The sequence below is a fragment of the Amphiprion ocellaris genome, chromosome 17 (assembly GCF_022539595.1).
Source record: "Amphiprion ocellaris isolate individual 3 ecotype Okinawa chromosome 17, ASM2253959v1, whole genome shotgun sequence".
In the NCBI taxonomy this organism is placed as follows: domain Eukaryota; kingdom Metazoa; phylum Chordata; class Actinopteri; family Pomacentridae; genus Amphiprion; species Amphiprion ocellaris.
The window spans coordinates 31,027,135-31,043,135 of record NC_072782.1 but is presented as its reverse complement, the minus strand read 5'-3'; the positions used below and the strand labels follow the sequence as shown (position 1 = coordinate 31,043,135).

General features: G+C 35.6%; 1 protein-coding gene across 7 annotated transcripts in view; it reads right to left on the bottom strand.

The window, feature by feature from the left end:
• Nucleotides 1–16,001, bottom strand: part of LOC111579785 (WD repeat-containing protein 7) — a 132,730-nt gene that overhangs the window by 93,519 nt on the left and 23,210 nt on the right. For all 7 annotated transcript variants that reach the window (XM_055019237.1, XM_055019239.1, XM_055019240.1 and 4 more), the window contains 2 exons: nt 14,299–14,494; nt 10,334–10,548 (listed from right to left, as the gene is read on the bottom strand). In XM_055019237.1, coding sequence (XP_054875212.1) covers nt 10,334–10,548; nt 14,299–14,494 — 411 coding nt within the window. The remainder of the gene's footprint in view (nt 1–10,333; nt 10,549–14,298; nt 14,495–16,001) is intronic.

Genomic DNA, 16,001 nt, shown 5'->3' with positions numbered 1-16,001 from the left:
CGGAGATCCCGTTAGAGAGAAACTGGAGGGAATGAAGAGCAGAGAAAAGATATTGATATTGTTTAAACTGCACCAACTTTAGGTCTATCTCCTTTATTTCACCTGTAGTTTAACCTCACAAACCTGAAATGTAATTTTAAATAAACATCTGTATAAAAAACAAAAACACAAAATGTGGCAGCAAAGATGCCAAGAAAAAAATTTGTTCATAAATGGAGGAAAACTGAAGCATTTAAAAACTGTAAAAACAGCAAAAATAACCACAAATGTTTGTAAAATTATTTGATTTTAAGCTGCTTTGAATGCAGTGAAACTGTTTAATTTTATTGTCACACCGTACAAGAACAAACAATAATAAAAATGCAGATTTTTAATGTGAATATTTGTTTTTCTTATTCTGTGATTCCAAAATTTTGTTTAACAACTATTTACCATTTTTCAACTCCTAATATACATAATAATTCTTTCAAAAAACAGCAAAAATTTGTAAAATTATTTTATACAATTAAAAAGATTTATCATTTGTAATTTAACTAAATGCTAAAAATCTGTAAAATAACATTTAAAAAATGCTGAATTTTTTTTACAATATATTGCCAATTTAAATGCAGAAAAAAGGATCGATTGCAAAAAGAATTAATAAAAAATACAGATTTTTGATGAGTACATTATGGACAGTTCTGATCTGTTTTTTGTTTTTCTAATTTAATCTGTGGTTTCTAATTACTTACCATTTTTCAACAAATCCTAATATACATAATTCTCTCAAATAACAGCAAAAACTTGTTGTTGTTGGGTTTTTTTGCAAATTAATATACAATTAAAAAGATTTAATTTGCGATTCCATCTGTAATTCAACTAAACAGGAAAAACAGTAAAATGAAATTTTAAAAATTATTTTAATATTTTTAATCCTTAATGTATGTCATTTTTCTTTCAAATTAAAGCAAATATCTGTAAAATAAAATAATATATTGCTAATTTACATGCAGAAAAAAGGAATGATTGTAAAAGAATTAATAAAAATACAGATTTTTTTTGATAACTACATTATGAACAGTTTGGGATGTTTTTCTCTCTTCTTTTAAGGTTAACGTAAAAAAAACATTTTTCTGTGATTTCACATCCTGTTAAACAAACAAAACAGGCAAAATATGTGAAGTAGCAATAAACTGTCAATGAAAAGAATGACTTAAAATGTTTTTCTTTACAGTACAAAATTTTAAAAAAAAACAAGATTTGACTTTTCAGAGAGGCTTCACAGGTTTCTGTACTTGTCGTGTTATTGTGTCTGTATGTTGTTAAATTTAGTGTGTTTTCTACACATTTGCACTATTTCTGTCGCTTTCTGTCGCTTTTTGTGGCCGTTTCTAATCTCTGATTCTGATAAAACTCAGTGAATGGAGCTGAATGTCGCTGTGTGGAGGAGACTCGCTGAAAACAATAATTATCTGCAGAAACACACCTGCAGCTGCGACACACAAAGACACACAACATCACAGCTTCAGCAGCAAAGTCCTCCCTCAGGGTTTATTGTTGTGTCTAAGCGGAAACTGGGGCTAAAAAGCCTCAGCAGGCAGCAAATATATGTATATTTGTGCTCGAAAAACAGGCAAACACGCATGTTTTTATATTTTTATTATGATTTAGCTCCGTTTTCCAGCTGGTTATTCATTGTTTTAACCACAAAGTGATTCGATTCGAGCTCAAAACGCTGCGCTTGGTGTCAGAAACGTGATAATTCAGGCAGAATGACAAACACTGAAGTGACCCGAGTGAACGTTAAGAACACAGCTTTTGTTTTCTGACATGACTTGGTTTATTTTGTGCCTCGTCCATGTTTCAGCATGTGTTTGTGTGTTATTGTGTAGCTGAATGTGTGTTGTTTTGGTGGAGAAATACTGCCATCTAAAGGCCACAAGCTGCATTACACGCACATATATTAATACTGGCACATATATTTACAGTGAGGTCCAAAACACACCACAAATCTGTCATACTGTCAGGAAAACTGGTAAATAATCAACAAAAATTAGAAGATTTAGGAACAAGAACTACCTTTAAATGAACATTAATAAATGGTGGAATACTGTAATGTTTAAAAACTAAAAACTCAGAAAATACGAGCAAATATCTGTAAAATAATGATTTTCTTTGCTGATTTGAATACAGTAAAAAACAAATGGTGTAATTTTAAAGCAAAGATTCAAAGTTATTACAGATTTTTAACAAATTATTTAGTTTTTTTTAGGGTTAACGTGTAAATTAATACTTTATTTTCCATGCGTAATTCAACAAAACTGGGAAAATCCATTAAATAGCAATAAATTGAATTGTTAAGAACTTGTTAAGAAAAGATCCACAATAAAAATCTGTCATATTTTCACATAAACTGGTCAATAATCACAAAGTTTGAAGATCTAGAAACATTTACAAGCTCAAGAAGCTTTAAAATATTTAATATAAAGAAGAAATATTTCAGATTTTTGCTCTTTTTCTGAGAAATGAGTGAGATTTTAAATAAAGAACACAAGATTCCAATCAGGAAAAGTTGTGTTAAAGGCATTTTTAGGGTTTCCAAACTACTTTTTTATGAGGGAAAACACTCTAAAAGGGGTGAAAATAGCAGCGCTTTATATTGAATGACAGAAAAACATCTTATATTCTGATAAATCTCTGTGACAGATCAGCAGCTGCTGCCTCTAGTTTGCATCTTTATGGAGAAGAATTCATCCTGCAGCCCAAAAAACATCTCAAAGCTTTGATTTAAACACCAAAGGACAAGATCTGACTGAAACCTCTGAACCGAACCTCAACTTGAAGACCGAGAAAGATCCTGATGAGACAAGAAACTCTTTAGAATGTTGCATTTAATGGACTTCATGTGCATTTTAATCATATTTTTACTCACTATTTTTATTACCTGTATTGCTGTGGTTGTTTATTGTGATTAAGATGCTTCGAAGTTTCATTCTGCTTTGCATCATTTGACAGAAGAAGAATCTTGATCTTGATCTTGAATGCTGTTGTCATTAAAGTACAACATTAATATTAAAATAAAATGCTCTGAAATTCATTTAAACTGTGTAGAATTTCCTCGTTTTCACCAAAATTTTAAGCTCATATATGAAACGCTTTGTATTAAAATGAAACCAAACACAAACAGATGTGCTTTCACTGAGAATATAGAGATTTATCAATATATTTATGTATTTCATGCAGTTTAGCTCCTGGGCAGCAGGTCTAAAGGTCATTATCCTGCAGGGCCCTTCTGGCAAACAGACACACAACACATCCACAGACACACAACACATCCACAGACACACAACACATCCACAGACACACAACACATCCACAGACACACAACACATCCACAGACACATCCACAGTCACACAACACATCCACAGACACACAATGATGCACAACATGGTGGAAACTCTTGACGTCCTTCTATGAAACACTCGGCTACAAGCTTCCACTGTTTGTTGGCTTAAATTGAAGATTCTCTGACTAAAGACTAGTAGAAATGTGTGTTAGGAAATGAAGCCAAGCAAAAAGATTGTAATTTAAATTTTGGCATTCAATTTTAAAAGACAAAAAGACAACCTAATGTTTATCTGGGAGTTCTTTGAGGTCTGCAAGAATCTAGGTATGTATACTCTCAAAACGGTTCAGAATCTAGGTATGCATACTCTTAAAACAGTTGAGGTCTTTATTGGTTATCTATGAGAGAATCTAGGTATGTACACTCTTAGAACAGTTCAAGTCTTTATTTTTTTATCTATGAAAGAATCTAGGTATGCATGCGCTTAAAATGGTTGAAGTCTTTACTGTTTTTGGGAATCTAGGCATGTATACTCTCAAACCCGTTCAAGTCTTTACTGTTTATCTATGAGAGAACCTGGGTATGTATACTCTCAAAATAGTTCAAGTCTTTACAGTTTAATTCCAATCTTTTTGCATGGCTTTGAGAGTATACATACCTAGATTCTCGCAGATAAAAAATACAGACTTGAACAGCTGTAAGTGTATACTTAACTAGATTCTCTCGATAGACAATAAACACTTCAACAGTTTTGAGAGTATACATACCTTGATTCTGAAACGTTTAAGAGTATACATACCTAGATTCTCTCATAGATAAACAATGAAGACTTGAACCATTTTAAGAGTATACATACCTAGATTATTGTAGATAAAAAATAAAGACTTGAACAGCTGTAAACATATACTTACCGAGATTTTCTCGTAGATAGACAATAATAAAGACGAACTGTTTTAAGAGTATACATACCTAGTTTCTCTCATCGATAAACAATAAAGATTTGAACCATTTTCTTTAATCACCTCACAGATAAACATCACATTGTGTTTTTGTCATTTAAAATGGACTTGGTATGTACTAGGTATGTATACTCTTTAAACAGTTCAAGTCTTTATTGTTTATCTATAGGAGAATCTAGATATTTATACTCTTCAAGACATTCAGTTTACAACGACATAAAACAGAGCCAAACAGATAATCCTGATATTTTTCCATCTTATTAAATGTCTGACACCATTAATTGCTCGTCAAAACTGCAGCTGATTGAGTTTCGTGTTTATTGTCTCATGGTTTCGGCTCTAGTTTCTATTTTTCCCAACATCCACGGATCAGCACATTCAGCAAAAACCTCCAGAGGACGAAGTCAAAGTCACACATCGACTACCCTCGAACAGTCAAACACTGAAACCTGAGCAACAAACAAACAAACACACACATGAACGGAGGCTGACTGTTTGGCTTGATAGTCTGACATTTCACGGTCATCATCTGTCATTACTCACAGCAGGCCAGAACTCACACTTACAGCCCAGAGTGGCTGCTTCAGAGCTGTAATTTGAGTGGATATCAGGGAGAAATGACAGTGAGGTGGGCGACACAAAGGACGACGATGACGCATTTCTGATAGAACGATTGCAGCTGCTGTGTTTTGGCCTTTTTCAGGAAAAGAAAAAGCTGTGATTGTAGCAGGAAACCCCCAGAAGACACTTAGAGTACAAAAAACAACAACAAAAGAAGCAACACGGAGGTTATCAGGTAGGAGGAAACACAAGAAAGAGGACGAATCCCAAAGAAGAAACCACGGGAGCTGAATGGCTTCCTGTAAAAGTGAAACTGTAGCAGCAGGGTGACCTAAACAATTGATAGCGGCTGTTTTCTGAGCATGTGGGCGGAGTTTTATTTGTCATGACGAATCACAACGAAAAGTTTCCCATCTCCTGAGAAGTCAAAACATCTCTAAACTAACAAACGCACATCTTTAAGAGTCACTGGAAAACACTGTGAGAGCTGATTTCTAACGTTAATCAGAAAACCTGGTAATGAAAGTTGAAGGTTCCCCCAAGAAAAACACAAATTCAGGGATCACTTGTTGCACCAAAACCACTCAGAAAGATGCAAGTTCATTGAGAAACATCTGGTTCAGTCCATGAAAAATGTTTTTTTTTTTTTTTTTTTTTTTAAACAAATCAACACTGTTTGCACATTAACTCATCAATTATTTGGTTTGTACAAAGCTAACTACAGAGTGCAATACAGCATTTAAGAGACAAATTCAGTCTTTAAGCCACTTTAACCTTAAAACCTGCAAACAGAATTGCACATTTGAAATGCATGTTATCTTTAAAAAAACAAATGATAAAAATCACTCAATTATACGATATATTGGCTGCAATGTTTCTTCCACTTGCTTGAAGAAACATTGGATTAGCGCACCTTTGCTCGTCAAAAATGTTTAAGCTTTGGCTGGTAGCTATTAAGCGTCGCAAGATACTTTCTCATGGTTGCACTTTACTAGCTAAACTTCAACAATTCAATTTGCTTGACAGCACAGAAAGATATTCAATTTTTAACCCTCTGAACCCCAAAACCTCCAAACAGAATTGCAAATTTGAAACGTATGTTATCTTTTAAAGATCAAGAATAAAAATCACTAAAATTACACCAATTATCAGAGCCAGAATTTGAAAAATACTGGACAACTGACCAAATCTAAGCCTCACAAAAATGGCTTTATTTTGCATGTCTTGATTGAAAATTCACCAAAAAACCATTTGCCCCGGATGCAAACATATAATTCTACGTTTATACGTTTAAGTGAACAGCTGCGAGAAATGGTCGAAAAATTTCAAGGACTTTGTTTGAACTCCAGGCAACATTCACACAAAACAGAGAGACTGAGAGTAAAATAAATATTATTAGATGATTAAAATAAATGCAGAGGAACATTCACAATGTTGAAACATCTTTCTAATGTACAGAGTAGAGAGAAAAAGCTACTAGAGGTTGAAAAGCCTAAAAAGGACTCATCAAATTGTCAATTTTTAGACAATATCGGTAAAAAAAAATGTCCATGTTAAATCCAGGTTTCATTAATAAACAAAGAAGAATTAAAACTGCATGATTAGTTTTTTTTTCATTTTTTATACTTATTGCTTTCATGACCAGCTTTTTGCTGTATGCAGTAACAAGATAAATATCATCACAAAACGTTGATGATGTTTCAGTCACAGACAGTTTAGAGGATATTCTAATTATGTGACATCTTGGATTTCTGATTTTCACAAATTATAAGTCATAATCGACCAAATTTAATGAATTAAAAACTACATAAAAGGTTCAAATATTTCACTTTATGTCTAGAATATATTCGAGATTTACTTTCTTAAATAACTGATGGAAAATACTTATATAAATACTAATTTTTTTTGGATGTACTACTGCAGTCTAGAAGCAAAAATAAACGTTATTTGTGTGGAGACTCTGATTCTTCTAAAAATTGGGTGGATTTATTCTTTAGCTTCTCTCGGAAGATTTGAGCTTAGACAAGAGAAACACTTCTTTATTATTTTTTAACCATTATGACATTTAAGATGATCCTTCCCTGAGAGACAACAACACCAACAGTGGACAGACTGTTGACCTTTAGTTCATCTCCAGCAGAGTTTTAATTGGACTTCAGCCATCTGACTGAGATGACCAGTACATCTGAAGGTGTTGTGGTTCTGTTTACGATTTTAATGAATGGGAAAAGGAAGAGAAAGACAACAAATGAGGAGGATGAGCTTCACTGAACATCAGATCTGAAAAATCTGAACCAATAACCAACCTGCAGTCACTGGTTGTGTTGTTTGTTGTTTTGGTTTTTGTGAAGTTTGATTACTAAGGCAGTTATAGGAATGGTAAAGATGGAAATCAGGAATTACTGGGCCGATTTAAATCAAAAAATCAGTATTTAATGACCATGCACCTCAGTAAACAACATTTGTCCCTGATTCTAATTGTCTTTAGTTCAGTATTTGGTTCAATCTCCTGATTTTTTTTCATCAAATTAGCCTACTTTAGAGTTAGCTAACACTAACTAGCTAACTGAGCAAACTAGCTAACATACTCTTGTGTGAAAAAATGTGTCATTATTATGTTCACACGTGGACAAAATTGTTGGTACCCCTCGGTTAATGAAAGAAAAACTCACAATGGTCACAGAAATAATTTGAATCTGACAAAAGTAATAATAAATAAAAATTCTATGAAAATTACCCAATGAAAATCAGACTTTGCTTTTGAACCGTGGTTTAACAGAATTATTTTTTTAAAAAAAACTCATGAAACAGGCCTGGACAAAAATGATGGTACCCTTAACTTAATGTTTTGTTGCACAACCTTTTGAGGCAATCACTGCAATCAAACCATTTGTGTAACTGTCAGTGAGACTTCTGCACCTCTCAGCAGGTATTCTGGTCCACTCCTCATCAGCAGACTGCTCCAGTTGTCTCAGGTTTGAAGGTTCCTTCTCCAGACGCCATGTTTCAGCTCCTTCCACAGATGTTCAATAGGATTTAGATCAGGGCTCATAGAGGACACTTCAGAATAGTCCAATGTTTTCCTCTTAGCCATTCTTGGCTGTTTCTAGCTGTGTGTTTTGGCTCATTATCCTGTTGAAAGACCCATGACCTGCGACTGAGACCAAGCTTTCTGACACTGGGCAGCACATTTCTCTCTAGAATACCTTGATAGTCATGAGATTTCATTGTACCTGCACAGATTCCAGACACCCTGTACCAGATGCAGCAAAGCAGTCCCAGAACATAACAGAACCTCCTCCATGTTCCACAGTAGGGACAGTGTTCTTTTCTTTATATGCTTCATTTCTGCATCTGTGAACATAGAGCTGATGTGCCAAAAAGTTCCAGTTTTGTCTGGTCTGTCCATAGGACATTCTCCCAGAAGCTTTGTGGCTTGTCAACATGCAGTTTGGTAAATTCCAGTCTGGCTTTTTATGATTTGTTTTCAATAAAATCCAGTATTGCACACTGGTTGTAATGACCAATCAGTGTGCAATACTGGATTCTGCAAAAACATAAACAACTGAATGCAGGACACTGTACAAAGAAATTCTCTACAGACATTTTTTTTCATCTAAATCTAAATTTTATCTTAACACAATTAATGTATTAATTTATTTATGTGTTTATTCACGTATTTATTGATATATTTAGTACTGTCAACATATTGGAGGTTTGAGTGAGTTTTTCTTTAGATAGGCAAAGTCCATTTATTGATTACATATAGGCTATTAAATAAATGTTTATTAAATACTATAAAGCATTAAAAAATAACGAACAACTTAGGCCACAGACTCTAGGACCACATCAGCATGATTATCGGCATCCTGTGGTGAATTCACAACCAGATACTGTAGGAAATCTAGCTGATCACATCATGATGTCCCATATGGACTTCAGGAGATGATTAGATGATGATAAACTGTGACCTGCTGGTTGGGTTCTCTCTGTTCTCATGTTTCTTACATGTTGATGCTGCCTTACTTCAGCCAGTCCATGAGTAAAAGAGAACATTGTTTTCCTTGTACCTACTGCCAGGGATTCCACTCTTCCCACTCAAGTCTGTACTTTTGCAAACATTTTTGCTTCTTTGGACGTGGTGGAGTTTCAGGTGTAGACATTTTTAAATGCACGGGAGCAGCAGCGTCTGTAACCTGGCAACCAGAGACAGAACTATAGGACGGGTACGCAGAGAACCTCTGAGATCTATCTGCTGGACCTGGCATCAGGTCCTCGCTACACAGGTCTAAGGAAGATGAAATTGGCTGCCCTTAATATTTCCTGTGTTTTATTTTGTTCATGATACAGTTTTAATGAGTGTGTGACAGACGTGTACGGAACATTTATGAAAATACGGAACAATTTGCGTCCCATATTGAATCAATACGGGACACAACAATTACTTGTCAAATAAAGGACGATTCCGTATTTTAAGGGATGGGTGGCAACCCTAGCGCTAACATGCTAAAAAACATGGTAAAAATTACTAGCTTATTCAGAGCAAAGCACTGAAAAACAGTCTTGCAGCACTGCCAGCATGACTTTTGTCTCGTTTAGTTTTAAAAATGTCAAAAAATTGTCAGAACAAACCAAGTTAACCGAAACAAACCAAACAGGCTTGATGTTAGATTATAGGTTAAGGGTGCTAATATGCTAGAAAAAAAATATATAGTAGAACTTAATTGCTTATTTAGATCAAAGCACCTAAAAAACAGTCTTACAGCGCTGCTAGCACAACTTTAGTCTTGTTTAGTCTTAAAAAGGTCAAAAAATTGTGAAGAATTTCCATCAAAGTTTCCCCAAATACTTCCAAGAACCATCAACTTACAACTACATCAAACAGAAATACAACAGAGCTGTAGATTAGAGAAGCTGGAACTCAAGACTGTAGGGCCATTTCCTCAACCAATACTCTGCATGCTTGTCAATCATATTTAATTAATCAATAACACCAAATGAACCCAGTACACACCATTTTAAGTCCTAAATTCAGTCACGTAATACACTGGCTGCTTATCTAGCTGATAAAATTGGCCACTTGATGACATTGAATTTGCCCACTTCTGTTCACTGGAAACATAAAAACTTTTGCTAGAAGCTTTTAAGTGTCACAGGATACTTTCTCACTGTTGCACTTTACAAGCTAAACTCCCACAATGCAATCTGCTTGCCATCACAGAACTGACAGAAATCTGAGTAACAAGAGCGTTAAAGAGCAAAAAGTTGCCCCTGGTGGTACAACCAGGTATTACAGCATAAAAGATTTTATGACGTGCATGACCTTCTTCTTCTATTTTTCTAATCAGTTAAATTAATCCCTACAAGAATGTTTAGTATTTTTCTGGTTAAATGAAAGCCGATTAGCAAAATTATTGGAGATTTGGTTTCTGTTTTGAATGATTTCTTGATTAACAGGTAAAAACGTCGGTCATTCGTCTTCCTTACCTTGTCGGCGTTGTCTGCAGCCAGCAGGTTGGTGGCGAGCGTCTGCAGTTTGTGCTGGGCCATGTTCTTCAGCGCCGCCAGGCTGCGACGGGTCATCGCCTGCTTCAGGTTCACCGCAGAGTGGCTTAGAGCGTCAACGGTGGCCGGAGCAAGTTCGTCGCAGGCGTTCAGGATCTCTACAGCGGTTATTCCCATCACACAGCGGTCCAAGGCTCCTGACAACACAAACAAGTTGGTCGGACTTACCTCAGGTGGATGCAGTTATGAGCTATTAGTGCATTTTCTTTGCTATAGATTACAACAACATTGGAGCAGCAACTGAAAATTTCAAGTTTTGCAGAAGATTTTTTTAAAAAAACGCTCCATCCGTCACGATTTTGACACCAAGGCATCCTTCGCTTAGCCCTGTCCACAATTATTGCGATTGGTTTAAAAAAACACAAAAAAACAGAGCGTTTTCCCCCCATAGTTGAATAATAGTAAGGTGCAGTCAGACCATTCTACACTGCAGAATTATAAACAAGCAAACAAACCCGCTTCGTACCAAAAATTGTGGATATTCATGTCACTCAGAGGATAAATCATAATAGTTTCGTAGACTTTCTGACCATTAGTTCGAGTTTGATTTGATCAGACGTCCACATGGATAAGAAAAGTCAAAATTATTGGTCCACTACTGATCACACTCCTGCTTTCCAGAAGTTAGATCCTCTTTATTTTCTTCTAGCACCACTCTAGAAGGTGAAACTTGTCCCTAATTAGTCAAATATCATCTAGATACCAGATCCGCCCAGGACAGTGTTACCTAATGTTTAGTAGTAAATTAGATCTGCTAAAGATTCAACATGGGAAGTAACTACATTTTGGTGGGTTAATTAAAAGGCATCATATTGTTGGTGAATTGAAATATTTCATAACCTGCCCTGCCTTAAACCTCTAAGCTCTAAAATCCACCAGTGAATTTGAAGCGCATTGTGTCTTTTGAAAAAAAAACATTTGTCAAAGTCAAAAATTGCAAAAACAGAAGCAATTGCTGGATTTTTAGCTTGATCATGTGGGATATAAAGTTCCATCTGGACAACTAGCTAAATCTAAAGATCATGATATATCATCATTTATTTAAAAATTCATCAAAAATAAATAAATAAAAATTGGGAAAAAATGGAAAAACAAAGACAATCGTCATGTTTTCGCTTTTGTAATGGATCTTGAAGTTATCGTGTGTGACGTGCATTTCATCAAAGCTGATTTATTCTATATGTCTCATTTACAAAAATGCCAAAAATAAGCAGTTTGAACGACATTCTTTGTAATTCTGCACTCCTTGGTGCAATTTATAAGCCACAGTCTTCTCAGCTGAACTGCAGGAAGTGTTTCCACAGAGCCAAATATGAAAATAAAATAAAGATGTAAGCAGTATATAGGCATTGTCACTATTTTTGGACAGTTGGAAAATTGTTGTGGACATGTTGATTCCAGGTTTTTTCCAAGTTTTGTGAAATTAATAATTAAAGTAATTCAACTATTTTTGATGATTAATGGACTTACAACAGTAACATAGCACTAGTAATTTACGACATCATCTTATATATAATACTACACAATGTGTGTTCATGCCACATAGTCCTAGTTAAATCTGTATTTTTAACCTCATTGTACTTGTGTATTTCTTGTCTTGTTTCTTGATATGCTTCATTCATACGTATACGTGGATTCCCTCATTGAGGAATTGATAAAGTTGATCTTATATTTTATCTTATAACTGCATCTTTCTGCACATAAGACATTTCTGAGTTTTCTCTACCTATAATCATGGTTTTTCTGATTCTATAGAGGTACAGACTGTATACTGCAGTGAAAAATGAGAAGAAAAATGTGATAGGAGATAAAGAAAAAGCTGATTGGAGTTTGGAGGGTTAAACCACATTGCCATAAGGCTCCCTATAACATAAAACCAAAGCCAGCTCTATAAAGAAATCATCCTCAAAGTTCGGTGAGGAAGAACCTGATTTCTGCCACATCCAGCTCCTTTGGAAAGAGACACTGATCTTCGTTTCTCTTCATTCTCATCACACACTTGCTCTTTGTTCCTATCAGCCCTTTCTCCTCTTTACCCTTGCTCTCGCACTTCTATTTATATCAATCTTCCAATCTCCCTCCCTCTTGGTTTGTCTCCAGGCTCAGCATCATCATCTATTGTCTCTTGAATATGATTCAGGTCACAGACAGGCCTCTCCATGTCCGACTGCAGCCATTCTCCGGCTTCACAGAAAGACTTTAGAGAGACATCATTAGCTGCAGACAGAGCTGACATCGGTATTGGTTCAGGTATTGAGTGAGAGGAGAAGTGGCACCATTATACCTGTATATGTGTGTGATGAAGGGCCGGTGAGGCATGGCCCTATTACATGTCCAACGCCTGAGTACACACACCTTCCTTAATTTCACACTTAGCTACCCTGCAATCTCCCAGCACTACAGCTCATTCAGGTCGGCAGCTCACACACGCACACACGCACACACGCACACACGCACACACGCACACACGCACACACGCACACACGCACACACACACACACACACACACACACACACACACACACACACACACACATACATTTATATAAGTCTAAGATGTATCTGTAACACATGAAAATGTAAAAGTGGAACTCTGGGTTCAGGAAACTAAAAGAGGACAACATCATGGAGAAAAAACTTGGATTTTCCTTTTCATATTTCCCCAATGTTGAAATTTATTGTTGAAGCAGCTGATAAAAAAATAAGGTCTGTGTTGTTTTGGTGATTTGTGGGTGAAGACGTCTAAAGATCGAATAAAACTGGGCTCAATTCAATTTTTTTTATTATGACCTTTATTTCTACAGCACTTGGTGGGGCCACAGATTGAACACGATCTTTAGGGACACATTTCTGGGCAGACGTAGTAAAAACCAAAACTCCATACATAAACGACAGTGTTTACACGTTGGTTTATGAGTGATATCAATGAAAAGGCTGCTTATTTACTTCCACCTAGTCCATGGATCAATCTGGGTCTCCTGAGACAACTAGACTTGAGAAAGATTTGGTTGGTTTACCATAAAATATGATTCAGACTTTTATTCAGAACAATAATGAACCTGTTGGGGCTCAAACAGGTTTAAAGGTCGGTCAAACTTAGTTTTTTCGTAAATGTAATGAATAAAGTTCAACTCATTTTCATGCTGTTTAATCACATTTCATAGCTTGGAATTTGGTCATTGCCATTTTGGTGTTTGGGGTTTAGCCTCACGTTAAAACACACCCTATTTTCTCTCATATTTTATTTTAAATGGGACCGTAATTTTAATAACAACACCATGTTCTATTCAAAATGACTTAAAACTAGCAATTGAGACCATAAACTCTTTATGACAATGTTTCCCAAAGTAACAAATAAAGCAAGAAGTCTGGTCATTTCCTCATAGACTTCAATACAATCAGACTTCCAGAGGAGTTGCCCCCTGCTGGCGGTTAGAAAGAACGCAGGTTTAAGCACTTACACGTAGGTTTTAGTTTTCAGACGTGGAGGTTATCGCCATCTTTGTATACATTTTCCGGTGTAATCCTACCAACATCTCTAAAAACTACTATTTAACACTGCCCAACACAAGGTAGTATTGAATCGCTTTGAAGTGTGAATATCTGCTAAAGACATCCGTTGATTGGTTGATTGTTTAAATAAAACCGTTTGATGGTTCCAGTCTCTCAAACATCAGGAACTGCTGTGTTTTTTCCCCTCGGTTTTGTATTGCTGGTTGTACAAACTAAGTAAACTGAAGCTGTCAAAATGTGGCCCAGTTGTTTTTTTTGTGAAAGTATGTTTACTTTCAAATGTAGTGATAAAAGGGCCGCTTAAAGTCATTTCAGAAGTTCAAGGACACATGAAAAAGGTGTCTCCTGTTGAATTAAGACTGAACGCCGCTCACCTGTATCCATCTGCCAGACGTAGACGGAGCCGTCGGAACATCCCACCACCAGGTAGTCGTCTGCCGGACGCCACTTGATGACCTGGATGGGGAAAAGGTGTCGGGACGCCAACATGATGCACTTCCTCTCCCGAAGGCTGAGCAGGCCGACGGAGTGATCGCTGGCCACCGAGCAGACGCAGTGCTGCACCCGAGTCTGAACAGGAAACACAGCAGGACGCGATGAAAACCCAAAGAACTGGAGCTGAAGGACACTCATGACTGAACCTGAACCCTCTAAGATCTATTTTATAGGCTTTAAAGCATGCAAAACTGTTCACTATTGGGATGTTGGTACCTTTTAACGCCTCAGGGTTTTAACTACTTGATACTCTCATCAAAGTTGCAAAAATAATTTAAGGCAATTTCAGTGGATCTTTTTATCAACTGTGGACTGTACAACTGTCCTATCTTGCACCTTAGGAGATGCACTTCCACTTTCATTTTATATTTGTATGATGACAATAAAGGCTTTCTTTCTCTTCTTTACAAAGTCGGGTCTGAAAATGAAGCGTATGCCCACATTGAAAAAGAATATTATATCTGGAGAACCATTCTGACACTCCAGAACTTTGGTATCTACCAATATTTTTTTGTGCTACAACTTCCCATCAAACCTGATCGATCAGTTATAAAAGTTCTACCAAAACAACTTTTTTTTCATTTTTGTGACCAATTATTTCAGATTAAACTATTGTCCATGTTTAGTTTTGTATTATTGTGACCTGCAGCTACCTGTGGTTCAGAAAATATCACTAGTTGATTTCTGGATTATCAAGTTTTTTGTTAATTTGAGCTGAAAGATGGAATTTTTAACAGCAACTTCATTTTTATTCACATTTCAACTCATTCATAATCCAAGGTTATTTGGTCTACTTGTCCGAAATTACAGATTCTGAATCAATTATATGATGAGAAATAACAGAGAAAATTTCAGGTTTTTATCTTTAATAGTTCCTCAGATATTGTTGTTCAGACTCATATAAAAAACCTTCTGAAAGTGGGTTGATGAGTGATTTAATAAACAAAACTGAGAAACTACGCCAGAACTTATTGACAAAAGTTTTTTCCATCTCCTTAAACTCTTTTTTTTGCCAAAAACAATCTCAAGTGAGTGTAAAAAATTTTGTTGTTTCTATTAAAAATGTTTCTTCTAAACGTGCATAAAAATCCACATTTAAACTACATATTTTAGTCATTAACTCCCTCAGACACTAAAAATACATTTATATTTTCTTATTTCAGATTTGTGTTATTATTTGATCTATTTGTCCAAAATTTCAGATTCTGAATCAATGACACGACGAGAAATAACGGAGAAAATTTCAGGTTTGTATCTTTAATAGTTCCTCAGATGCGATTGTTTAAACATTCAAAAGTTGAAAGTTTAGAGTTGTTCTAATCATCTTCCTGAAATTCTATTAAACCAATTTGAGTCTGGTCACTGGTTTTCACACAGATGAACTGATTGGTTAATTCGAAAGTAAATTCAATTAAGTTTTTAGACCAACTTCATACATCAGTAACATTTTATCAGAGCCAGTTCCAAAACCTGAAACCAGGTTTGAAGAAGATTTTTTTCCTTTTAATGCCACATTTCCCAAATCCAATGACATGATTTCTATTTAAAGGAAATTTCTCCTGCAAGTCTTATTTTTTCAATC